Source organism: Trichomonas vaginalis, chromosome V (genome assembly GCF_026262505.1).
Source record: "Trichomonas vaginalis G3 chromosome V, whole genome shotgun sequence".
In the NCBI taxonomy this organism is placed as follows: Eukaryota; Parabasalia; order Trichomonadida; family Trichomonadidae; genus Trichomonas; species Trichomonas vaginalis.
In genome coordinates, this window is record NC_067207.1 from 26092930 (window position 1) to 26118161 (window position 25232).

The 25232-nt window shown below is 34.4% G+C and overlaps 11 protein-coding genes and 9 pseudogenes across 20 annotated transcripts, besides 1 other annotated feature; 16 read left to right on the plus strand and 4 right to left on the minus strand.

The window, feature by feature from the left end:
* Positions 1 to 12818: part of a mobile genetic element that runs on past the window's edge.
* TVAGG3_0404690 (keratin-associated protein family) lies at positions 226 to 1104 on the plus strand (the record flags this gene model as incomplete). The annotated part of the gene is made up of 1 exon (XM_051232876.1): positions 226 to 1104. A coding segment is annotated over one exon (879 nt), but the record flags the coding sequence as incomplete, so codon positions are not given.
* Positions 2734 to 3422, plus strand: TVAGG3_0404700 (annotated as a pseudogene). Its single transcript has one exon. A coding segment is annotated over exon 1 (689 nt).
* On the minus strand, positions 3712 to 4185 carry TVAGG3_0404710 (uncharacterized protein; the record flags this gene model as incomplete). Its single annotated transcript, XM_051232877.1, has 1 exon — positions 3712 to 4185. The coding sequence occupies one exon, from the start codon at positions 4183 to 4185 to the stop codon at positions 3712 to 3714; it is 474 nt and encodes a 157-aa protein (XP_051102607.1).
* On the plus strand, positions 4276 to 4699 carry TVAGG3_0404720 (organellar and viral DNA polymerase type B; the record flags this gene model as incomplete). The annotated part of the gene is made up of 1 exon (XM_051232878.1): positions 4276 to 4699. A coding segment is annotated over one exon (424 nt), but the record flags the coding sequence as incomplete, so codon positions are not given.
* Positions 5017 to 6195, plus strand: TVAGG3_0404730 (organellar and viral DNA polymerase type B; the record flags this gene model as incomplete). The annotated part of the gene is made up of 1 exon (XM_051232879.1): positions 5017 to 6195. A coding segment is annotated over one exon (1179 nt), but the record flags the coding sequence as incomplete, so codon positions are not given.
* On the plus strand, positions 7481 to 8056 carry TVAGG3_0404740 (organellar and viral DNA polymerase type B; the record flags this gene model as incomplete). The annotated part of the gene is made up of 1 exon (XM_001290128.1): positions 7481 to 8056. The coding sequence occupies one exon, from the start codon at positions 7481 to 7483 to the stop codon at positions 8054 to 8056; it is 576 nt and encodes a 191-aa protein (XP_001290129.1).
* Positions 9069 to 9218, minus strand: TVAGG3_0404750 (uncharacterized protein; the record flags this gene model as incomplete). Its single annotated transcript, XM_051232880.1, has 1 exon — positions 9069 to 9218. A coding segment is annotated over one exon (150 nt), but the record flags the coding sequence as incomplete, so codon positions are not given.
* TVAGG3_0404760 lies at positions 9374 to 9804 on the plus strand (annotated as a pseudogene). The gene has a single exon. A coding segment is annotated over exon 1 (431 nt).
* TVAGG3_0404770 lies at positions 11475 to 11874 on the plus strand (annotated as a pseudogene). Its single transcript has one exon. A coding segment is annotated over exon 1 (400 nt).
* On the plus strand, positions 11923 to 12159 carry TVAGG3_0404780 (uncharacterized protein; the record flags this gene model as incomplete). Its single annotated transcript, XM_051232881.1, has 1 exon — positions 11923 to 12159. The coding sequence occupies one exon, from the start codon at positions 11923 to 11925 to the stop codon at positions 12157 to 12159; it is 237 nt and encodes a 78-aa protein (XP_051102611.1).
* Positions 12317 to 12637, plus strand: TVAGG3_0404790 (uncharacterized protein; the record flags this gene model as incomplete). Its single annotated transcript, XM_051232882.1, has 1 exon — positions 12317 to 12637. The coding sequence occupies one exon, from the start codon at positions 12317 to 12319 to the stop codon at positions 12635 to 12637; it is 321 nt and encodes a 106-aa protein (XP_051102612.1).
* Positions 12819 to 12937: 119 nt separating the features above from the next.
* TVAGG3_0404800 lies at positions 12938 to 13895 on the minus strand (annotated as a pseudogene). The gene has a single exon. A coding segment is annotated over exon 1 (958 nt).
* A 17-nt stretch (positions 13896 to 13912) lies between these two features.
* On the plus strand, positions 13913 to 14314 carry TVAGG3_0404810 (uncharacterized protein; the record flags this gene model as incomplete). The annotated part of the gene is made up of 1 exon (XM_051232883.1): positions 13913 to 14314. One exon carries the CDS (start codon positions 13913 to 13915, stop codon positions 14312 to 14314), a length of 402 nt encoding a protein of 133 aa, XP_051102613.1.
* Positions 14315 to 14506: 192 nt separating this feature from the next.
* TVAGG3_0404820 lies at positions 14507 to 15089 on the plus strand (annotated as a pseudogene). The gene has a single exon. A coding segment is annotated over exon 1 (583 nt).
* Positions 15090 to 15731: 642 nt separating this feature from the next.
* Positions 15732 to 16879, plus strand: TVAGG3_0404830 (annotated as a pseudogene). Its single transcript has one exon. A coding segment is annotated over exon 1 (1148 nt).
* Positions 16880 to 17102: 223 nt separating this feature from the next.
* Positions 17103 to 17270, plus strand: TVAGG3_0404840 (uncharacterized protein; the record flags this gene model as incomplete). The annotated part of the gene is made up of 1 exon (XM_051232884.1): positions 17103 to 17270. One exon carries the CDS (start codon positions 17103 to 17105, stop codon positions 17268 to 17270), a length of 168 nt encoding a protein of 55 aa, XP_051102614.1.
* Positions 17271 to 18698: 1428 nt separating this feature from the next.
* On the plus strand, positions 18699 to 18826 carry TVAGG3_0404850 (organellar and viral DNA polymerase type B; the record flags this gene model as incomplete). The annotated part of the gene is made up of 1 exon (XM_051232885.1): positions 18699 to 18826. A coding segment is annotated over one exon (128 nt), but the record flags the coding sequence as incomplete, so codon positions are not given.
* A 433-nt stretch (positions 18827 to 19259) lies between these two features.
* Positions 19260 to 19630, plus strand: TVAGG3_0404860 (annotated as a pseudogene). The gene has a single exon. A coding segment is annotated over exon 1 (371 nt).
* A 1862-nt stretch (positions 19631 to 21492) lies between these two features.
* TVAGG3_0404870 lies at positions 21493 to 21949 on the plus strand (annotated as a pseudogene). Its single transcript has one exon. A coding segment is annotated over exon 1 (457 nt).
* A 524-nt stretch (positions 21950 to 22473) lies between these two features.
* On the minus strand, positions 22474 to 23260 carry TVAGG3_0404880 (annotated as a pseudogene). Its single transcript has one exon. A coding segment is annotated over exon 1 (787 nt).
* Between the last annotated feature and the right edge of the window lie 1972 nt (positions 23261 to 25232).

A 25232-nucleotide genomic window follows, 5' to 3' on the forward strand; every position in this document is an offset into this window, starting at 1 on the left:
AGAAGATATAAATACATTCGTGCTAAAGGTTATGACATAAGCTGTACTGTACAGTATGATGTAGCTAAAGCACCAGAAGCATTTGGTTATACCGGTGAAATTTATGCCTCTACTTTCAATGTTAACGGTGTATTAGTTGAACCAAGATTTACTTTGAGAGTTAAGTCAAAAATAACGTTTGAAGATGTTATTAAAAGTAAAGCGGACAAAGATGAACTTGAAGCAATGAACAAAGTTTTGAAATCTCATAAACACAATATCTCCGATATAAATGAACTTCAAGCTACATTAAATAGTAAAGCCGACAAGAACCATACACATAAATCCTTCACTACTGTTAGAGCAGACGACATAATATTGAACTTTGACCTTGGTTCAAGTGCACCATTAGAGAATCCGAGTACAAGCGTAAAAGATACTCTTAACAATTTAGATAAGAGTTGCAGGAATATCGAAGATCATGCCAGAAACTTTGAAGCATATGAACTACCCGCAATGTTAGATAAGAAAGCAGACAAAACTTATGTGGATGCAGAACTAACAAAGAAATTTTCGAAACCAGATACAATGATATTTACAACAGAAATTATAAATGGTGAACCAGCAACTCCATTTGAATTTGTTAGAGGTCTTCAACCAGATACTTTTGAATTTTTCTTGGATAATTCTATTGAACTAACATTACATTATAAAAGTGGAACAAATGCAACATTTCATCCGGGAGATACATTCCAAATGGTATTTAATGACATAAGTTCTTTAGAATATGTTTATAGAGTTATGAGCATATATGATTTAATATATCCTATAGGAGCTGTTTATACGTCTATGAATCCAATAAATCCAAACACTTTATTTGGTGGTAGATGGTATGAAATAGTTGACAGTTTTCCATTCTACACTAATACGCAGTCAATGAAGATGGGAGGTTCAAAGAAAATAGGTATTGAAAACCTTCCTTCACATATGCATAGGTTCAGTGGAAGAACATCTGTGGAAGGAAACCATTCACATTCAATAACAAAAAGAGGTTATATAAATCTTGCAGCGGGTTCGAATAGACAGGGAATGAACAGATATGATATCTCAGATGACCCCAAAGATGTTAGCACAGGTATTTTCTGTGGAACTGCAGGAAATCATACACATGTTGTAGCTGGTATTACAGACCCAGCAGGTAATGGAAAAGATTATATGCCTCCTTATATAACAATGCACGCTTGGATACGAGTTGGTTAAAATCTTTAACTTTACATAAATGAGCTTGAAAGAAGTATTCGAACAACATCCATGGAGGTCATTTAAGAAGTTCAATGAAGCTGCAAAGAGTTGGGGATTTACTAACAGAGCTGAAGTGAAAAGGTTCTTTGACAAAAATGTTGTACATCAAACAAAAATAAACCCTTACGACTACTTTTTACCAATTTACTCCAACACTCCTGACGCATACCAATTTGACACTCTCATTCAAAGCAGAAAATGTGGTCATAAACCATTCCTCATCTTCATTAATGTTAACACTCGTAAAGCATATGCATATCCAATGAAAAATAAAGGAACTCGTGAAGTGTTAAGAGTTTTACAAAAGTTTGTAGCAGACATAGCCCAAGTACTTTAACATCAGACCAAGACAGTGCATACCTCAGCAACGAAATCACAGATTTTCTCATTAAGCATAACATAACTCACTACACTACTGAAGACCATAACCATAACATACTCGGCATCATAAACCGCTTCATAAGAACGCTCAGAGATTTAAATCAAGAGCGAGACTTTACCGAAGAAACAATGAAACATTTTCTCGAAGTATATAATTCCTCAACACATTCTACAACAGGCCATACACCAAATTCAATGACACAACAACAAGAAGAAAAGTATATACAAAAGAAACGAAGCCAAACACAAAATATCAGAAATTCAACACAATTTACCCTCATTCCTGGTACAAAAGTTCGTGTAGTTCTTGACGACAAACCGTTGACAAAGAAACGTTTAAGGTTAAGTAGAAACTATTATATCGTAGACTCTACGCAAGGTAATGGATATCTTATAAAAGCTGCCGACGACTCTATTGCGTTTTACCCTCGTCAGAAATTAGTTGAAAGTAGTAATGGCAAACTTGCTGAAACCATTGACGAAGCAAAGCGAGGAGTGGTTATTGAAATACTTGACTATAACATAAACGATGACACTTATAAAGTAAGATATGAAGGAGGTGTTGAAGATGTTATACCATCTAAGAACTTGAGAGAGTCAAAGCCAACACATCTGGGACCATTAGAGCGGGAGTACTGGAAAGACAAAAATATGCCAGAAAGAATAAGAAAATTCTTCTAAACTTTTTCATTAGATGTAAATCAGACATGAATGAGAACAGTCATGATATCATTAATGGCACCATTTATTTACACCAAAAATATGTTTAGGGTAGATGGTTAGATCTAACCTCATTTCTACCCTCATTTCTACCCTCAGCCGCTAAGCGGCGAGACCCAAAGGTCTTGAATTTTCATGAATTTCCTTAAGACAGAAAAAATAAAGTTAGTTTTATTTTTATTTATTTTTTTATTTTGTATGTAAAGACAGTAATGTCAACAACAGAGAACACAACAACTGCTATCGTTCATGAAGCCATTAATGAAGAATACGAATACATACAATATAACAAACAGTTACGTCTCATTCGTTCAGTCAAAGATGACATGTATCAAATGCAAAGTATAATGAATGCTCTTCGTTCTACAAAGCAAGCACATCATTGGTTTGAAAACCAACAGACAAAAGAACTTTTAGAAGAATTTCCTCATATGATTGCTTCCCTCGGAAAACCGAGAGAAGAGATTCCGTACGAAAATCGCAAGAATTTGGCTCCTGGTTTGAAAGGTTATTATGTTCATAGACTTTTAGTAAATGCTGTAGCAATGTGGGCTTCACCTCGTTATGCTTGTTATATTTTCATGATGTTAGATGAACTATATAAAGCAGAACGTGGAGAGATGGAAAAGAAACTTCAAGCAAAAGATGAAGTCATTGAATCCAAAGACAAAAGCATACAGAAAAGAATACCACGTTCAGTACCAAAAGGAAAGGAAAAGAGTTATAAGTATATGATTTACGCTGAAGAGTTGGAGAAAGAAGAAGATAGAGATATGGTTATGTTGCATTTAGTCAGAAGAAACAACAAGAGCTTTTATGACCTTGCTAAGATTTACAAATCTGACAGAAATTGGTTCTATCGTGAAAACTTACCGATTTCAATGACACCGAATGAGCAAATAAAAGAAATTGTCAAAAATACTCTTCCTCAAACACACTATGACATCAAAGGTTGCACAATACTTACATTCAAAGAAGACTTAACATTACTGAAGGAAAAAATAACAGAATATTTCGATAACTTCAAAGAGGAAGAATAAAAAAATCTAAGCTAATTTTATTTTTTTTATAAAATTTTATCTCATATGAAAGAACACGAATTTAGAATATTCGGAACTCATGACAGAAGAAGAGAACGAACAACATGTAAAAGATTATGCAAAATTTCTGAAGACATACAAAGCATTTAAACAATATCTAAATGCTTCTAAAGATTATGCAAAATTTCTGAAGGTATATAAAGCTTATGAAAAAGCGTATGAAAAGTTTATACATTGGGGAATTGTTGTAAAATATCGATATGAAGACTAACCAAAAATATATTTTTGCTTAAATAGCTTCAGGGTCAATTTCTTCAACCATTTCACTTCCTTCGTCAATGTCAATAGAAGCTTCTTCAACCTTTGGTAAGAATTTCTGTATAACATCTTTGTTCGTTATTGTTTTCAGAGATGAAGGATAATATTTCACATTTGTTTCACCTTTCTTATATTCTTTCTGTTCGGAAAGATTCATAGCAATACTGAAGAAGTCAATGTTAGAGTTCTTTATAACAGTATAATGAGTATCTTTGACATTCACGAAGAAACTCTTTTGTTTCAAAACTACTGCTAACTCTTGTGAAGTATAACGTTTGCGGTCAATGACAATAGCTAATGGTCTGACATACTGACCAAACTTAGATTCTTTCACAAACTTCTTGTTAAAGATAACATTAACATTTGCAGAACCATTGAACTCATTCTTGATGGCAGTAGCGAGAGTATTGTATGAAAAGAACTTGCAATCTTGCATGTGTTTCATTAAAATAAAAATATTAAATTATTTTGAAAAATAACTTTAAAAAATCTAATCTAATTTTTTCAAAAAATATTTTTTTATTTCCTACTAAAGATGTATCGGAAGTTGTCTAAGTTAGAACACTCGGAAATAAAACAACTTCTTACAGAAGCTAATATAGATGTTGCAAAGCATTACGCAACAAACAAAAAGGCACTCACTGACATCCTCAATGACTATAATGGTGCAATAACTTATGATAGAATTCATGAGTTCATAAAGCCGCAACACGGCGAGGACGAAGTCCATGCAATAGCATTTCCTTTAAATGACGTTGCTATTGACTTATATCATAGACGTTCAGTACCTCATGAAGTAAGAAGAGAAATGTTTGACATAACAAATGCGAACGTTGGTGAAACAAGAAGAAGAGACGACACACTGAAACAACAGAGAAGAGAGATGTTTAAAAGTGCTATAGAACAAGTTCGCAAAGCTAACGATGTCATTCGTTCCATTGACGACAAACCAAAAGAAGGTGAGAGATGGTTAAAGAAAGATGAAGAGAATAGGAAGAGAAATGTGAAGTCAGGCAATAGACTCATTGACTTTAACATCGAAGCTTTAGATGAACCAAACAGAGACTACTTACACAAACATTTCGGTAAGGTTTTCATGAGACTCTTAGAGAAAATTAAAATAAACTCACAACAGAGATGGATGGTATGTTATAAACTTGGTGGAAAGTATGAATGTTCTACGTTAAACCTCAATAATATTGGAACATTACTACATCAGCTCTTGAAGGAGAACTTTATATCAGAGATAGAAACAAATGCTGCAGGTATTGTTGAAATGCACTATGATTTCTTCTTGACAAACATAAAGAATCTTACCGAAATAAAGATGTATGATTTAACAGAATATGAAGGCTTAACGATGTCAGATGTTAAGAAAGGCAAACCAAAAAAGAGACCATATAGAGATGAAAGCACACTGACAGAAAGACAGAAAAGATTATTGAACAGACTTAAACAAACAGGAGATAAACAAGATATAGATGACTTCTGGAATGAAATCCTTGGTGAAAAGAAGTTTTATAAGAAGAGAAGCGGTCAGTTCTGGAAGTATCTTTGCACATTACCTATAAATCTTGAACGCTACCAAATTTTCAATGAATTGAACAAAAGAACTGCAACACTTATGACAGAAGACAATTGTTTCGTTTATGCTTGCATTCAGGCTGGAGTAGATGGAGAGACTATTGACCACATGAGAGAAGTCATTCGTGTTAGAGACTTTCCTCAAAGTAAAGTACAAGAAATTTCTGACGCAACAGGTATAGCATTTAATGTTACCATTGGTTACTTCAATGACTCAAGACATAATGAAATAAAGAGATATATACCGAAAGAATGTGAAACTGTTAGAACTATTGACTTACTTCTTGTTGAAGACCACTACATGCTAAACGAAAGATTACCAATGACAACATATTTCATTCGCAACTATATAGAAATCTTGAAGGAGTGTGGTGGAATGAACAATGAGAAACAGATGAAGATTTATACAAAGAGAGAAGATAAATATGTAGTTCGCATGGATAGAACAACACCGTTATGGGATGTTATGAAAACATTGTGGGAGTGCAAATATTTCGAACCTATTTCTTATGGAGAACTTTTCACATATACTACTGACTTATATAAACAGAACCTTGCACCATTTAAAGATTTGACATATGCTCCAAAGTATTGTGTACAACTGAAGAAGAAAGCCGAGTCAAAAGAAGTAAATAAAAATAAGTGCAAGTTCATTCCTGAGCACGTTTTCTTTGCTGACTTTGAGTGTAGTACAGACGGCTTTCATAAAGCTTTTAACATATGTTACGACAGTGAAGATGGTTCAGTGAGTGAAAGCATTTGGGGTCAGAACTGTGCAACAGAATTTTTGGAACGACTTCCTGACAAGAGTTTAATATATTTCCATAACCTCAGTTATGATATAAACTTCATCTTAAGACACATGACAGAAGTGAAAGGAACTCCCATCATTAAAGGTTCACGAACAATGCAAATAACTGGCTTATATAAAGGAAGGGCAATTATTATAAAAGACTCTTACAGTGTTATAAATAAGAAGCTTAAACTATTTCCTGCTATGTTTAACTTACAAACTGGCCCGAAAGAAGTATTTCCATACAACTACTACAGCAGTACTTTGTTAGCAAATGACAACAGAACTGGTGTCATTTCTGAAGCATGTAAGTTTGTAAAAGATATTGATACATTCATGAAAAACATAGATTCCATCAAAGGTTGCAGAATAGATGAGAACCACTTCGACTTAGAAAAGTATAGCACATTTTATTGCAAACAAGATGTAAGAATTTTAAGAGAAGGTTTTGTTAAGTTCCGCAATGACATATTGAAAGAATTTGATTTAAACGTTTATGACTACGTTAGTATTTGTTCAATTGCTAACAAATTGTTTGAGAACAGAGTATACTTCCCGAATGGAAATTTATATGACCTCTCAAATAAACCAAGAGAGTTTATTTCACGCTGTATTCAAGGTGGAAGATGTATGTTGTCAGATAACATTAAACAAAAGAGCGAAAAGAAACTCATTGCTGATTTCGACGCTGTTTCATTATATCCATCAGCTATAGCAAGACTTTATACTTTAGAAGGTATTCCAAAGGTTATGAAGAAAGAAATGTTAAGCACAGAGTATCTCATGAGACATTTATTGATGACGACCAAAAGGAACCCATTGGTGAAAAGTTTATGTCGGCTTCTTTGTTCTCATTAAGATAACAGAGATTGGAATACATAGACACTTTCCTTTAATAGTTTGTGACCCTGAACTAAATCCAGAACTTAACGTTCCCAGAAGTTCAAACACTTGCTGTTTAATGTATGTTGACCATATAACATTACAAGACCTCATAAAATATCAAGGTGTCAAATGTGAAGTGTTGCAAGGATACTATTACGATGGAAACAGAGATATTAGAATAAGAGATGAAGTAAAGAAGTTGTTTGAGTTAAGGTTAAAGTATAAGAAAGAAGGAAATCCTTTGCAAGAAAATATAAAGCTCATTCTGAACAGTATTTATGGCAAAACTATTCTATCTCCTATTGAGTCAAAAATAACCATAGTAAATGACAAAGATGCTATAAGATATGCCATCAGAAACTACAACCATATAGTGAAGTTCGAAGGTTTGGATGGTTCAGATAAAACTATTTTCAAGCTAACGAAAAGCATTTGCAGACACTTTAACTTCTGTCCACTTGGTGTTAACATTCTGTCTATGTCGAAGAGAATAATGTGTGAAGTATTCTGTACTGCAGAAGATATGGGACTTCAAATATTTTACCAGGACTGTGATAGCATGCATATTTTCAATGAAGACATACCACTGTTAGCTCAGGAATTTCAGAAGAGATACGGTAGAGAACTTATTGGTAAAACATTAGGTCAGTTCCATTCTGACTTCGCAGAAATAACACCTGGAAAACAAAGTTTAGCATACAAGTCAATATTTTGTGGAAAGAAGACTTACATAGACTTACTCACGAATGATTTAAATGAAGTTGCATTCCATGCACGTTGTAAAGGTGTAAAACAAGACGTTCTTGCTTTAACAGCTAATGAAATGTTTCCTGACTCTGTTCAGTGTTTCTATGATGAAGATAAAGGTTTAATGGTTCCGCAAGGAAAATTTGACAAAGACTCTGAGTTCAGTGTTATGAAGTTATATAAAGCACTTTATGACGGTCAAGAGATTGCATTCGACTTATGTAAGTCGTGTCAACCTTGCTTTGCTGAAAAGTTTAACTTTTCTATTCAGACTAAGACTTCATTCATAAGAAAGCTTAAGTTCTGAGGTCATGAATGAGAAAAATAAGCCGCTTAGCGGCAAGGGCGAAGCCCATGAGGTCATTTATTTTTGTCAGCAGTGAGACCATTCATGATAAAAATAAGCCGCTATCAGCAAGGGTGAAGCCCATGTGGTCATTTACAATACTGCGATGGTAGAGTTTAAGAGTTGTGCTTCAATGTAGAGACAGTCCTTATGGTCTGGAGGTAAGAACACTGGGCAGTTATGGTCATGAGTGGAGAACATGTCTATCCAAAACTCACGATTGAAGCCAGTTAATTTATAGTATTTAGGGTTAGGAAGTGGTGAAGTTCTTGTATGACCAATGAACTCATTTTCAACTCCCTTACTTAAGTTTGAATATAATATAGCTTGCTTTCTATCCCAAATGCCAGGTGTTACAATCTTTGAAAATTCATTTTTCCTCGGAAGCATTGCATCATAATTGAAAACATTCTTGAAATCATCACTTGGTTCAGAGATTTGAAATCTTATACGTAATGGATTTTTTTTCTTTTAGCTACTTCATTGAATGGTGAGAATACAACAAACTGACAGTCATGTGTTCCATCTTCATTTTCATTAAATTCATAATGAAAGTCTATAAGTTGTGGCTGACTACCTTCTTCTTTCAGTTGTGTAAGAAACTCACGTAAAGGCTGTAAAGTTTGTACTTCAATGTTGAACTTTTTCTCGAACATCTCATTAAATGAAATCATACATTGTTGCAATGTTGTATCGTCTTTAAAGTATTTGTATATGTGAACGTTTGGGCGCTTAAAGACTGTTCGTCATTTTCTATCTCGACTTGAAGTATAAAGTCAACCTTTCTGAAAGCACGTGTTATATACATAGATGTTATGCCAATGTACTTCTCTTCATTAATGTTCACAATCCAGTCTGTTGGAAACTTAAACGTTACTCTGTTCCCCTTTATTTTGACGTCAGGGTTTTCACTACTGAACGCAACAGATAAAGGTATTTGTCTATACATTTAATTCGGATAAAAATAAACCATTTACTCTTTCTTTGCTTCAGCTTCTTTAGCTTTTGCTTCAGCTTCTTCTCTAGCTTTCTTCGCCAGCAAACGTGGGTTCTTCTGTCTTCCAGCAGCTAATGCAGCTAGTTGTTTTTCACTAAGTTTTCTCTTTGGTCTCTCTGGCTTTTGTTCTTGTTTTTGTTCCTTCAGTTCGGATAAAATTTGCTCGCGAATTTCTTTCTTCAATGCTTCAACATCTATGACCCTTGGGTCTTGTCCGTAGGGCTTGTCTGAGTCATTTGACTGCAGATAAAAAACAAAATTAAAACTTTAACCGATGTAAAATGAGCTTGTCAAAATCAGAGCGAGAGTCTATTATATTAAATGACGCAAGAGGAATACAACATCCTTTCTATTACGTAAGTCAGAGTAAAGATGGTAAAATATACGTAAGAAAAAGAAAGGTTCCATTAGCGAATGCAGAAAGCGACAACATTAAGGTGTATGGCAAGGGTGAAGTCACGAAGCCCATGTTAAGCCTTCTATTCAAACTGAAAAGTCAATAGAACCAGAAGAAAAGAAGCCAGATGTACTTTCAATAACGAACCAAGAGCTTATTGCAAAGTTCGTGAATTTCATTGAAAAACAAACCGAGTCAAAGAACCCTGACCCGCCAGTGAAAGAAGTTGAGACAAAAGAGAATGTACAGTTCATTGAAAATGTCAAGAAACAACTTCCACCACGAATGCCAAGAAGAAGAGTGAGAATAATGAAGTAAATAGATATTTTTATCTGAAGTAAATACATGCAGAACGAACAGTTAAACGAATTTACTCCAGCAGAGCATATTCATCAGATTCGCTCATATTTCGATATCATAGACAATGCAGTTCAAATTGGTGACACTAATAGAAAATATTCTGACGCAAAGATTCCATCACAACCTGGAACTGCTAAAGATAACACATGGGTAACATTCAATCTCTCACCTCCTGGTGAAAATATATTGGACCTTTACAATACATTCATTACGTATAAAATGGAAGGTCAATTTATTGTAGATAAAGAAATTGGTTCAGGTTCCAATAAAACAAACCCACCAGGATTTTGGATTGGTTTCGATGACGCTTTCTATGCAGTTGCTGGATATCAAAATCCTTGCAAATGGTCGTATCGTATATTCTCAAGACAACGCAAGAGAAGAAGCATATATAACTTCAAACTCACAAACTACCGAACAAATAAAGAAAGTAGATGTTTTCTCAAAGACTCGACATGAAGATGTATGGAGTCATTCGGGAACATGCAGAACAGGACAAATTGTTAGTGGTCCAATTACAGCAGGAAAATCATTTGATTTTAAGCTTCGTTTAAGAATTCCTGTTAGAAGATTCCTTCCATTAGAAGCTATTCGATTTATTCCAGCTTTTGCTGGTAACATTCAGCTTAAAGTAAAGTTCAGTAGCGACGCCTTACAATGCACATCTATATCTGTAAATGATATCATTGCTTTCAATCCAACTCTTAAAGTTGCATTTGCTTCAGATTCAAATCCACCGACAAATAAATTTGTTCCATGGAATGAACCATTCACTATGATAACGAAGGCAGTAGAAGCTAGTGGAACAGTTACTATTACAACTATAACCCAGCAACTATTCGAATAAAGATGGATTTTAATGAATGTTTTATTCATCCAAAGTCATTCTCTTTAGACCCTAACATTTATACAGAACTTGTAGAACATTATACAAACGAGGCTTTATGTTTTCCTGTTAAAGTTATGGATTGGATTCCTATGGATGGTTCATTCTCAAAGAATACAGATAGTTCAAGTGCAACATTTACAGCAGCTTATACGCCTATTAATGTTAAAAGTATTTGGGCACTATTTAGAAAGAAAGACAACTATTATGTTAATTTTGAGAACCCTAAGTTTAAATATCTTCAGCTTTCCATGGGAGCTTATGGAAATATGCCTGCAGAACCTGAAAAATCATATGGACCTGTATTTTATGAAATGGTTGCGAACGCCTGCAATACAAACAATGATTGATAGGATTTAATGAAGATGTTATGAGGTCATTGGTGGATGATGGTAGTGTGGAACATAAATGGGATAGCTATGACAACACACATTTCTTATGTGGTTTTCCAACAGAAGTGGACTTTTGCTTCCAGCAAGGTCAAACATCTACTGCTCCAATAACATACAAATTGTCTGTTAAAGGACCTATTGAACTAGCAACTGAAAATGTACCAAAGCCACTTATTGGATTTATGAGGGATTGTTGCTTTGCCATTCAGGTGCGTGCTAATGGCATCCCCATAATAGATTAGATGACTATAACTTAGCTACGGACGACGGTGAGGAATAAAGGATGAACGTTTATTTTTAAAGCTTATAAATGAGTTCCATCAAGCTCTCGTGAACCTTCACCATCTATGAAACAAACTTTACCAAACGATTATGGAGCACCTATTGAATATTTCTTACGAGCTGCACAATGGCAAAGAGCAGTCTCACCAAGGTTAGGTGTTCCACCAGCTCTGTCAAAATAGCATTTGGTCAAGTCCTTATATAAAATATGGTCTCCCACTAGGTTTGCTAGCTACAGCAGGAGCAGTTATGATGTTGAAAAGAAATAAAACAAATGTTGTAAATAATACTGAAGTAGCTGAAGTTAAACAAACTCCAACACCTTCACAAGCAAAACCTTCAATGACTCCTGAACCTATGGAATTACAAACTCCTGTTCAAAAGTCAACTCCAAAACCGACTCCAACATTTAAACCAGAACCTACTCCTCAAATAAATCGTAAAACTCCTGCGTTTCCTTACTGAAAAAATAACGTTATTTTTATTTAATATTAAAATTTTTATTTGATTGAAATGACGACTAAAGTCACTGAAGCAATGAAACAAAAGTTTTTGGTAGAATACATTAAATCAGGAACTATTCCAGAAGGTTTTTACATTCATACTATGAAGGATGGTAGAGTTCAGTTTAGAAAGATAAAGCAACCATTAGATAGAGAAGGTATATTAAGGAAGATTAAACTTCATGAGGACAACATTGCTGAACTTAAGAAGAAGTTAGAAGAGTTGGAGAAAGGAAGAGAGTTATAAAACAATGAATTCAACAGGTTAGAAAAGAGGTTAGAAAAGAGGTTAGATCTACCCTTCTACCCTAAGTTTAAATGGATGTTTTCATACGTGTGAGGGTGGTGATATCATTAATTTTTAAGTTTATTTTTTATTTTATTTTTATATTTTATTTATATAAATGACGAAAACTATTGAGATAACAAACTACAACGGTCATGAGTTCAAGAATTTGTTCTTTGTTCCTCGTGAAAATACATTCTATCAGATACGAGGGAGAAAGGGTAAAGTTAGTTTGAGCGTTTACGACAACAAACATAATGGGAGATATATAAAAGCAATAGATACAAATGGTAAACGTGTTTCATTAGCTTTGTCAAAACTTACAGGTATAAACTATGACAGTGATTTTGACCTATATGAAGAAGAAAGTGAGTCAGAAGATTATGAGCTGTTATATGAAGCACAGCAATGGGAGGAGTTGCAATACTTTTGTAAGTGAGAACGTTTATTTTTACATTAGTGAGGTGAAGTGGTTGGCGGCTTTGTAAATATTTAAGGTTAAGTTAGTGTTGTCGTTTGTGTTGTAAAATATACGTTAACGGTTTCGTAAAGTGTCAAATTCACATATAATGAGTAAGGTGGAACGCAGTGCCACCGTACCCATGATATGTATACTAACTAGTGACACTCAGGGAGGAGGAGACCATTCACATCTCGTTTCAGGATATACGCAAACAACGGGACAAAGTAAAGACTACATGCCACCTTACATGACAGTTTACGCATGGTATAGAATTGCTTAGTCGTCATTTTCAACTTCTTTAGCATATTCGTCAGGAGTTGTCTTATATTTGTTAGGAACTGTCTTTGAAAGTATACCACCTTGAACTTTGACAAGTTTGAAACGAGGTCTGACAATAGTAGTTTTATCTTCTGCTTGCAGTGTGTACATTTTGCCATGTTTGCCTAAAACTTCATAATATTCTCTTGTATACTTTCTTCTATTTTTACGAACACGAATGTGAGTACCTGTCGGTTCCCATTGTTGTCATAGTCAATAGTATTTTCATATGGGTCGCGTTTAGGTATTTCTATTTTTACTTTGTCACCTTTCTGAAGTTTGAAGCCGGCATTCTTTCTTGTTTGTCTCTTTTGACTAAATTATTAAATATATAGTCTTTCTCTAAGTCAGGGTTGTTTTTCATTTCTTCGGGGGAGTGGTTTCCCAAACCTTTTTGTTTACGGTTATTGTAAATATTTAAAACTTGTCTCATCTTTGCCATGGAGAAGTGTCTATACTTGTCGTCATATGACATTTCATTTGCTTCACCACCTTGTGGTTGGTTTAAGTCTCTTAACATTTTTATACAACCGTCAATGACACCAAGAGCAGAATGGTTTTGGTCGACAATGAAATATTGGTTTACATTTTTTGAACGCAGGTAGTTTTTAATATCGTCTGATTTGAAAGAACTTTCACAGTCAGATGTCAGTTTTGTTGGATGGTATTTGTCAACGAATATTGTCAAAGCTGCTAAGATATCTAAAATATTTTTGGACTGTAATGGTATGGCTTCACAGTATCTTGTGTTTTGACCAACAAATATTAGCCAGTATGGTGGTCCATCTGTTCTAACTCTCGGAATGTTTTCCAAGATATCCATAAACAAAGCATTTGGTGTTGAACTAAAGATTTTTACCATGAGTGCTTTCTTTGTCGCTTTAGAAACATAGGGGTCCTTGTTTGGATTCGTCATTTTTTAACCCATAAGAAATGGGTTTATTTGGCGCGTTAGCAGGAGTTGCATCCAGATTTTTGCCCGCAGTGGGAACAATAGCCAGAGGTGTATTTGGAGTTGGAAGGAAGATTTTGAGTACATTAGGTATACTTAAAGAGAAAGCACAACCTATTATACAAACTGTACAGAAAGGTTGGGATGTAGCACGAGATGCAACAAATCTTATTCCAAATCCTGAAACAAGAGGAAAAGTTCAAGGATGGATGGACAATGTAGGAAGACAAGCAGGAAACTATTATAACAAAGCAAATGACTACTATAACCAAGCAGGACACTATATGGACCAAGGTGAAAGATTCTTTAACAGAGGATATAACCATGCACAACAGTGGGTAAACAATAACCAACCTCAACCGCCTCAAACGTGGGGAATGTAAAGTTTTTTACTGAGATGAAATGAACAATACAGCATTGAGACAAATGGGTTCAAGATGGATTTGTCGACTTCCAGCAGTTACACCACGTGTTTGTCAAGTTCTTCCTATACCTCAGGAAGTTTTAGACCGACTTAAAAAACAACAACAACCAGTTTGAAAACAAACCAAACTAAAATTTTTTACTGAGATGAAATGACCGAAGAAGTTGAAACGGTAGATTTGACACCACAAACAAAAAGTTCAGAACCATTGTCAAAACCCGTCAAAGAACTTACAGATGAAGAGAAAAATTCAATAATAGAAAGTGCCAGGTCTGGAAATACAAACCCTAACTACAAAGTCACTTTCATAAAAATGGAACGGCTAGTATCTCAAAAAAGAAACAGACTCTCACAAATAAAATATTGAAGTCTGAAGGAGCTTTCGAGACAACAGATGGAAAAGTTTACTTCACTGACCAACAGTTCATTATAGAACATCTCATTGACTTAGAGTCGAAATATTCTAAACTTTACAAAAACACAAAAAGTTGAAAGGAAAACAAAAACAAATGGCATATGATATTTATGAAGATGTTGACGACACAACTGTTCCTGCAGGTGAAGTAAAGTCAAAGGAACCGGAAAGTGACGAAAAACAGATAGAAGAAGAGAAACCAAAAACTGAAGATAAACCAAAACCAAAGTTTAGTTTCCAAACTAAACCAAGTCAACCTTCATTAGCTGGTATGGGTTGGCGTCAAAGACTTATGGCAGCAGGCAGTTATGTAAAGTAAGAGAAAAAAATATTTTTTTATTTTTTATAAAAATGCCCCCATATAGAATGGACAGAAAGTCTGCTAGAATAAAAGCAGAGTTGCAAAGATATGGTTGGAGAGTTTCGAAGAATTTTAAATATAGGAAGGGAAGACCCATAAAGTCTATGACAAATTGTCTGGTCTTCGCTACGAAATGGATTTGGAAACAGCACGTGCCAATTATCCAAACAGACTAGAGAGGTTAGAAGAAGAACGTCTTATGGACATGCCTTTCGATGTTAGTGAACCTCAAGTTGAGGGACACGACGGCTTTGCCAGATTCTACTGGAAACATGACGAACAATTGCATCCTTGAGAAGGAAAAAAGGAAAAGGTGAAGACGCACATGTTCCCATGGAAAGAACAAGATATGCATATGAGAAGTACCGTGAAGTTAGAAGTCAAATTACATCTGGTCGAACCTTTACAGTAAACTTTGACGAAGGAAAGAACAAAGAAGGCTTCATGGGTGTACTTGCTGCCATACAAGACGGAAATAAGAAAGGATACAATCTCAGATTGACCATAACAGATTTGGATGGTCACATTTACTATGCACATGGCAATGTCACAACAGCCGCACAACTTCTTGACGCTTTCAAGACTACAAAGAGAGAACAAATGTTTGACTCCGACTCAGACATTTTGAATGCAATTGAAGGAATTGCAAGTGTCAAGTTCGAATGGTACCAACCTAACCCTCAAGCAGTCAGACAACATGCTGGATACTTCCCCTTCAGAAATAAGTCTGACATTGACTTGACAAGTATGGAATTTACAATTCAATTGAAACAATTGTCAATGAACCTTGTATTCTTACATGTCTCAGGAACTCTGGTCTTGTTACAGATGAGAAAATGAAGTATCTTGAGTCATGTGTGAAGACAAGGTACATTCTCAGAGGTCAATTGGCAAAGATTGCACCGTTGGCAAATGTCAATATCCGAGTCAACATTCCGACTGAGAAAGGTTCTTCACATGACGACTATGTTTTGACTTCAAATTGCCATGGTTGAAGATTGTACTTGTCCACAACCACTTCATGTTGAACGAAAGTCTTACAAACCCATTGTTCGGAAAAGGCAAGTGCAACATTGTCAGAGCTGTAAACATTCTTTTCGAGAAAGGTTTGTTGGAACCAATTCCAGATGACAAGCTGACAGAAACTTTTGTACCAAAAGACGAAACAAACTTTTCACTGTTAGCAAGACCAAAAGTTGTTCCAGACAAAGTTCTAGTACAAAAGAAGTACACAATTCCACAAGGAGTTGGATTGTTCGGATACCAACCTGAACCAGAAGAACTTCCAATGAGGTTGCAAGAACTTCAAGATGCTATAAACAAACTTCCATTGAGACATCCAATTGACGTCAAATTGTATTGGAGAGCATCTGAGTTAGGTCAGAAGGTTTTATATGAAACAGGTTGCTTCGACGATGTTTATGAGATAACAGGAGAAGTTTCTCAGAAGATAAGAGACTCACTTGAATTTCCACAAACTGGACCAATTGGTTGCGACAAGTTCGACTCAAACGAAAAGATATACTATGTCGACCTTAACGCTGCGTACATGAAGTTTGTCCAATATATTCCGACTGGAATTCCAAACGAAGATGGTGAGTTCCCGGGAAGGAACTATACAGTTGGAAAAGTCATACAACAACTGTATGATATTAGGAAAGCTTCAAACCCCAAACTTGCAATGACACTCAAATTGCTTATGAATTCGACATGGGGATATTCCATTAAGAAACCTCAAAAGATGAAGAGTAAACATTATGAGAAGGTCGACAACTTTGTTGAAAGGTTTTCTCCTTTTGTTTTGAAGTACGAGTTCACTCAAGGTCAAAATGGCTTAGTAACCACATTAAAATCTATTGTCGAACATTGGTCTTACCCTCAGTTCGCAAAGGCAGTAACTTGACAACTACAACAAATTCTTCTCGAAGTCAAATCCAAAGTTGTGGTTTACTTGAGAACATTGACGCACTCATGACGAACGAAGAAGGGTACAACAAACTCATTGAAATGGGAATGGTCGGTGAAAAGATGGGCTGTTTTAAGCTAGATAAGGTATTTTCCGAAGTTCATGTCCTCTCCAAGCGTAAGTACTGGGGCATACTTGAAGACGGCACAGAAATAAAACATTGCATGAAATAAAAAATTGCATGAAGTAAAAACGTTTTTAAAACAATATATTTTTACATATATTAAATGCTTCAGGTTGAAAAACAAAGAACAAAAGTAGCAGATACAAAACCGTTAGACTATATCTTTACAAATGCTGGTAGGACTATTTCAGATGAAGAAATTTCATCCCGAGTATACAGGTTTGACTATCCAGTTCGTTGGCTTCAAAGTCCTTCAGATGCAAAGGCAATAGGATTTAGAAGAGTTTTGTTTTCAAATAGAACTAACGCATTTATGTTCGCAGTATATTTTCATGGGCAGTATAAAGGTTCTGATGGTCTAATAGACAAATTTGACGAAATGAGGATCTTTACAGTTCGTTCAGACGAAAGTCTTGAGAAAACTCTAAATGACTTTCAAACTCAAATGAACAAATACTATTGGGAATTTCAAAGAAAAATACGACTCTTTACTAAATGGAACATACTATCTGAAACTAGAATATGACAAGATGAACTCCACCGTTTTCATTTCAAAAGATTGAAATTAACCCTCCAAGAGATACAGAGTTTTTATTTTTGGGGAGTAGACAAACGGTTCTTGGGCACAATTTCTTCGGTTACTAAACCAGAACGAACCATTACCACCAGATGGTCCATTTCAATTTATACTTCCACCAGCAATTTGACAGTTTATAGAAATGTGTTCGACCCTCAAAATGTTATGTGCCATGCAAGTTTCAGTTCAAGCAACAATAGTTTTCTATGTATCGGTAAGGACTTTTATGACTTTGGTTCTAAATTCTACGAACCACCTAGTAACAGTTTCTCTGACTTTCAAGTTTGGTTCACAACAAATGGTGTGCAACATATTATTCCATTGTACTATGACTTTTATCTCGAATTGTCTTTCATATATAACTACGGAAAAGTGCTGAAAAAGTGAGTTTATGTTAGCATGTTAGATCTCACCTCTTTTCTCACCTCTTTTTTCACCCGTTGAATTTGTCAAGACTTCTTCGTAAATGTTTTGTCAAGACTTCTTCGTATATGTTTTGTCAAGACTTCTTCGTATATGTTTTGTCAAGACTTCTTCGTAAATGTTTTCGTTATGCCACTTTGTGCCGTCAGTCAGTCAGTCAATGAAATTTACACCAAAAATATAATTTAGGGTAGAAGGTTAGATCTAACCTGTTTTCTAACCTGTTTTCTAACCTCTTGAATTTGTCATGACTTCTTCGTAAATGTTTTGTCAAGACTTCTTCGTAAATGTTTTGTCAAGACTTCTTCATCGTAATGAGCGTAAAGGACCCAAAAATATAATTTAGGGTAGAAGGTTAGATCTAACCTGTTTTCTAACCTCATTTCTACCCTCTTGAATTTTCATGAATTTTCCCGAAATAAAAAATAAAGTTAGTTTTATTTTTTTATTTTTTTTATTTTGTATAAAAGAACAGAAATGTCAGTCGAAGCAACAACAATTCAAACAACAGCACCAAACTCGTTAGTCATGAATCCAACATCTATGTTAGTAGAAATGAAAAGCTTCATTCCTTCTTCATATACTTTTGAAACAGAAATCCAGAAGATAAAGCAGGAACTTTTAACAAGTACTTTGGACTGTTGTGCGAAAGATGAACAAAATGAACAGTATCTTTACGACATGCAGGACATTATTGACCATTTACCCAAATTGCCTGAAATCAACAACAAAAGCTCACTATTCCTGAATTCGACGAAATTGAAGTCAAAGCAACTGACTCAGTAGAAATAAAGAAGTTCATACGAAAGGTAAACTATGAGTTTCTTGGATTTCATTGCAACCACAAAGTCATGGACAAAGATTGCGACATGGTATATAAGAACATCTCTGACATATATAAATCTGAAGAATTTAAGACCTACGACAACTTTGTTTCGTTAGTTGCTGAATGTGTATGGCAGATAAGAGATAAAGATAAAAGATGTAAAATATGGAACAAACAAATAAGACCAGCAGCTTTTGAGTTAAAGAAAAACCATTGACGCCTTAGTTGTTTTAGCAGTAAGGTTTCAGAATATAACGCAAAAATGAACCCGCAATGTTCAAAATGTAAGGCAGCAATGAGGAGATATAACTACTCCGTCAAAGAGATAGAAAGAATGAGAAACGACTATGCTGACTTAAAGAAAGAAGCAGAGAAACCAGCAGAAGATAAAATGGACATGTTGACATTTCTAAACAAAAACTATCCAACAGCTGACGATTTCCTTCTATCTGACGTCAAGAAGAAATATAAAGAGACTTTCGGCATAGTTAAAACATTCGATATCCTCAGCGAAGAAATAGAAGCTACAAAACTGTTTAGAGTCTCACGAATTCATAACGTTTACCATGTAAAACGCTTATAAAATAACTGGGGTAGAAAAGAGGTTAGAAAACAGGTTAGATCTAACCTCTTCACCTAAAATATATTTTTGCCGAGTAAAATGACCAAATTTCATTATATAACTGTTATTTTTTTGACGAAGAGAACTTTTACACTTCGTAAAAAAAATCCCTGAAATCATATCTTTTATACAAAATTCAAGAGGGTAGAAAACAGGTTAGAAAACAGGTTAGATCTAACCTTCTACCCTAAAATATATTTTTGTCTGATTTACGCTCATTGACGATGAAGTTTTGACAAAACATGTACGAAGAAGTTTATTTCCTGTGTTGTTGTCAAAATGTCATGTTGTCACTATTTTCAAAAAGATGTTAGTTGACCGAGGGACCGAGGGACCGAGGGACCTGGTGACACCTAAAATATATTTTTGCTGAAAAAATGACCAAATTTCATGATATAACTGTATTTTTTTGACGAAGTGTAAAAGTTCTCTTCGTAAAAAAAATCCCTGAAATCGTAAAAAAATGACCAAACATTTGATAAACTGTTTTTTTTACGAAGAGAACTTTTACACTTCGTAAAAAAAATCCCTGAAATCATATCTTTTATACAAGATAGAAAATCTTACTCGCCTAAAACTCATGAAAATCGTGAAAAATTGCGAGTAGGGAAAAAACCTGGTCACCTAAAACTCATGAAAATCGTGAAAAAATGACCAAATTTCATTATATAACTGTTATTTTTTGACGAAGAGAACTTTGACACTTCGTAAAAAAATCCCTGAAATCATATCTTTTATACAAAATAAAAAAATAACGTTAGTTTTATTTTTTTTTATTTTTTTATTTTGTATGTAAGAAACAGAAAATGTTAAACATTGAGTTTGAAACAGTTAGAAAGATAGACAATGACACCAAAATGGTTAGAATATGTGATTTAAACGTAAGATACTCAAAGAAATACAAGAAAATATTCTTTGTCAGACATTTTATCTCCATTTGGAAAGAGACCGAAGGACTGGGTTAAAATTGCTTCTACTCAGAAATTTTGACAAGAAATCCTGAGCTTTTGATATCGGTAGCATTTCATGGAACAAGAGCATATCTTATAGACAAAAGTCTTATACCAATAGTTTTTGTTATGGTTAGACCCAGTTGTTGGATATAACTTCATAACGTATGGTTCATTCGATACGGAACGTTGCAGTGAAGGCTTACTTTACATCGTTCAGAAACCGAAGGACTTCAATACAAAGAATATAAGATAGGAAGAACATATAATATAACTCAAAGATATGACAGTATAGTCAATAGAGTCAAGGTTGTGTTCGTTAACGATATGAGAGCTGCTGAAACAGAACTACTTGAAAAGTTTGAGAAAATGTATGGTGCTCCCATAAAAGGTAAAGAAACGTTTGAAGTAGATGAGATAGATAGTGCTATAAAATTATTTGACGAAGTTGCTGAAAAATACATGTAAAGCGTTTATTTTTGGTCTTTTATACAAGATAGAAAATAACGCTAGTTTTTTATAAAATATTTTTTTTATTTTGTATGTAAAGACAGATATGTCAACAACAGAGAACACAACAACTGCTATCGTTCATGAAGCTATAAATGAAGAATACGAGTGGGTTCAGTTAAACAAACAACTCCGTCTCATTCGTTCGGTCAAAGATGACATGTACCAAATGCAAAGTATTTTGACAGCATGTTTTGCTCCAGATACTAAGAAACCACAAGACTGGTTTGAATTAAATAGCACTCATGAACTCCTCAGTGAGTTCGAACATGTAGAACTTAAAAAATGTACCAAGACAGACAAAACTTACCATCACATCTAAAAGGTATATATGTTCATAAGTTCCTAGTTAGTTCAATAGCAATGTGGGCTTCACCTCGTTATGCAATCTACATACTTATGCTACTTGACGAACTTTGTACAAAGCAGAGAGAAGATATGAGAAAGAAGACAAAAACATACAGAAAAGAATACCACGTTCGGTACCAAAAGGAAAGGAAAAGAACTATAAGTATATGATTTACTGAAGAGATGGAAAATGAAGAAGACAGAGATATGGTTATGTTGCATTTAGTCAGAAGAAACAACAAAAGCTTTTACGACCTTGCTAAGATTTACAAATCTGACAGAAATTGGTTCTATCGCGAAAACTTACGATTTCAATGACACCAAATGAAGATGTGAAACAAATAGTTCAGAGATACTTTACTCAAACACACTATGATATTAAAGTTGTACAATACTTACCTTCAAAGAAGATTTGCCGCTACTGAAAGAAAAAATAACAGAGTATTTTGACAACTTCAAACAAGTAGAGTAAATGAACCATTTATTTTTCAAGCTTGACTTCAGATGGCTCAGGTAGCTCTATAAGGTCAATTGTCTTGTCAAATCCTTCTGGCATTCCGAGTCCTTCCATCCGACATTCCAAGTTCTTCCTTCCGACAGGGAAAAAATTTCCCGACAACTGGAAAAAAATTTCCCGACAACTGGAAAAAAATTTCCTGACAACTGGAAAAATTTTTCCTGTTGTTCGTCCGTAAACCATTCAAATTTTCGAAAATTGAGAACTTTTTGGTCGAACTTCAGAAAAAATTTTTCCTTCCGACAGAAAAAGTTCTTCCTTCCGACAGAAAAAGTTCTTCCATCCGACAGGACACAAACGGATGACTGACGTTCCTCTTCCTGAATGTCTTCCAAAGCCAGAAGAACCGAAAGCTGCAGCACCACAACAGACTAAGACTAAAACACTTACATTTTCAAGCTTGACTTTTTACAATTTGAACTTTGTTTGCGTAGATATGAATTCTGAAAGAAGTATGAGGGTCTTGTATGACTTTGTACTTCTCCCATAGTTCATGTCTGTCAAACTTACCTGCCATGGACTCTTTCATAAGTTCCATGAAATCGTCTTCGGACAATCCGGGGAAAAGTACAATGTCAGTAAGTATTCTCTTTACATCCTTACTTAAACTCTTTGCTGTCTGTACACAAATGACAACAGAGATGTTGAAGTGTCTGAGCTTCTTAAGAATTCGACACATGTCTTGTTCTCTATCTTTAACAAAGGATGAGAGGCGAAATCATCTAAGATAAGAAGACATCTGTGAGGGTAAGTCTTCCAATCGTAAGATTGCAATTTCTTCGAAATGTATTCTATCTTTTCTGTTTGTTTCTGAAGTGTTTCTCTCTAATATTCTCTGCATTTCCTCATTTGGGTCTTTAAACTTAGAATTTATATACTCATTTATAGCATTGTACTTCAAAACTCTTCTTTGGTACTTCTTTATCCAATCTAACAACTCAGAGTCTTTTATACATACTAACTTAGACTTTTTTATAATATCTTTGAACGAATTTACGGTTTGGTCAAATTGACCAGAAGTACTACAAATAACAACTAAACTCAATAGAATGGGTTCTTCTCATCTAGTTCTTGTTGTTGTGCAGCCATTTTAAGATAAGTGAAAGTCTTACCCGACCCAGGCGGTGCAATTAGACCTGTTTATCCATTCTGAGCAAATAAGAACTTGTCATGTATGGGTTTTATCTGAGCATTTTCTAATTCACCTTGTTCTTGTTTAAAACATTCTCAAATTTCTTGTCAATGTCAGCAAACTTTTTTCTAAATATTTTTAGAAAAATTAAAAATTTTTATCTTTTTGAAAATGTCTAGCGATTTCGCCATCTATATTCGAGACAAGCTTTTCGACAGCAAAACATCTGTCGACCATAAAATCTTACATAGTGTAAACAAGAAAGGTGAATTTGTTCTAAAGTTCTGTTTCTGGAATATGACAAGAACCATAAAACATTAAGCAGAGCAGTCTTAAAATTTGTCAATGACAGACTTGTTGACAGAGATGACGCCGATTGGAAAGATGAAGTCCAACAAAGTTCTAGAATGCAAAGAAGACACATGCGGTGTTCTTGAAGATGAAATAGAAAACAGAATAGATGAGCTATTAAAGGACAAAGAACTTTACATAAATATGGTTGCGCCAGATTTGACATAAACTCCACCAGAAAAGAAGAAGAAAGAAAAGAAAGAAAGAAAGTAGAAGAAGAGAAGAAAGAACCTGAACCAGTTCCAGAGAAGGGGAGATATGACATGTAAAAATAAAATTTTATTTTTAGAACATTTCGGGTCAATGTCAATGTTCTCTTCCTCTTTAGGAGCAAACACTGGCTTAGACTCTAAAATCTTTTTACCCAATTTACCTTGAACTTCAACTATCTTAGACTCATAATATTCATAGTCGTCTGCTTTCTTTGGTTCATAAGGTATAACAAGTTTGTATGCTTTGCCTTCTTTAAGGTTTGAGAACCTTCTGTCAAAACTTTCTTTGACTGCTAACAAACCTTCTATGTCTAAGTCTTCAAATTTCGCACCATTTTTAGTCACAATAGCAAACTTAACTGGTTCGATGTTCCAAACTTTGCTGAATGAAGACTTTTTCAAAATGGTAGAAGTAAACATTCAAATATGTGAATGGTCTAGTTCTTCTTTAAGTCCTGACATGTACTTGTTTACTGAGATGAATTTCGTCATCTTTCTATCGGATAAAAATATTTTTTTTAAAAATTTACTCAGAAAAATTATTTTTTATATATTTGCCATTCAGAACTTCGAAAAGATGTTTTATACCAGCATAGAATTTTTCTCTAGAGCTTGGTCTTATATCGTTTTCATGACAATATTTTCTATATTCTTCATATAAAGCCTTTTTTTCATACATTTCATAAGGACAATCTAACCAGAATAGCGCATATCCATTTTCGTTATCTAGGTCTCTATATGTTTCTTCTGTTTGTAGAATTTCGCTTTCTCTATTTAGTTCTATGTCTATATATTGTGGCTTAAAAAGATGTGGGCAAGAAGGGTGTGGCGCTATGTAAAAAAGTTAATTTTTCTGTCATCTTTTCTATCGGATAAAAAAAATATTTTTTTTTAAAATTTACTCAGAAAAATTTTTCTTTGTATATACACCATTCTGTTACGTCTAAAAGACTTTTGACATTTGCCAAGATGTTCGTTTAGACGCTGTCATATAACCATATTCTTGACAATATTGTTTATACGAATCGTACAATGACCTTTCATCTAAACACTCAAAGTCAGTTTCATCTATGAACAGTTCATATACACTCTTGTTTGCTTCTAACAATGTTTGTCCTCTTCGGTATGTGGAATTTGTCTTGGATTGAACTTAGAAATATCTAATGTCATAAAATATGAGAACAAGTGGTTGTAAAAGTCAGATGTCAAAGTTTCTGCTAAGTCGTCAAAATATTCTGTATCTTGCATATGAGAAGCTGACGTTCTGACAACTACATATCTTCTGTCAGAACTTTCTAACTTCATCGGAACAGCATTGTTTGAAACCATAATGAAGTTTGCAACATTTTCACAAACTCTTTGGTCTTTATATTTTCTTTCAACAACTCCAACTTTGTCTGTTATAAGACTCTTCAAAGCATCTGAGTTCAAAACTTTTGTTGTATCTATACTTTGAAGTTTCGTTACATACTATAAGTTTCATATTCTCTATTGAAGAGTTAAATTTACCGCAGATGTTTTCTAAGTTTGTCATATTCGGATT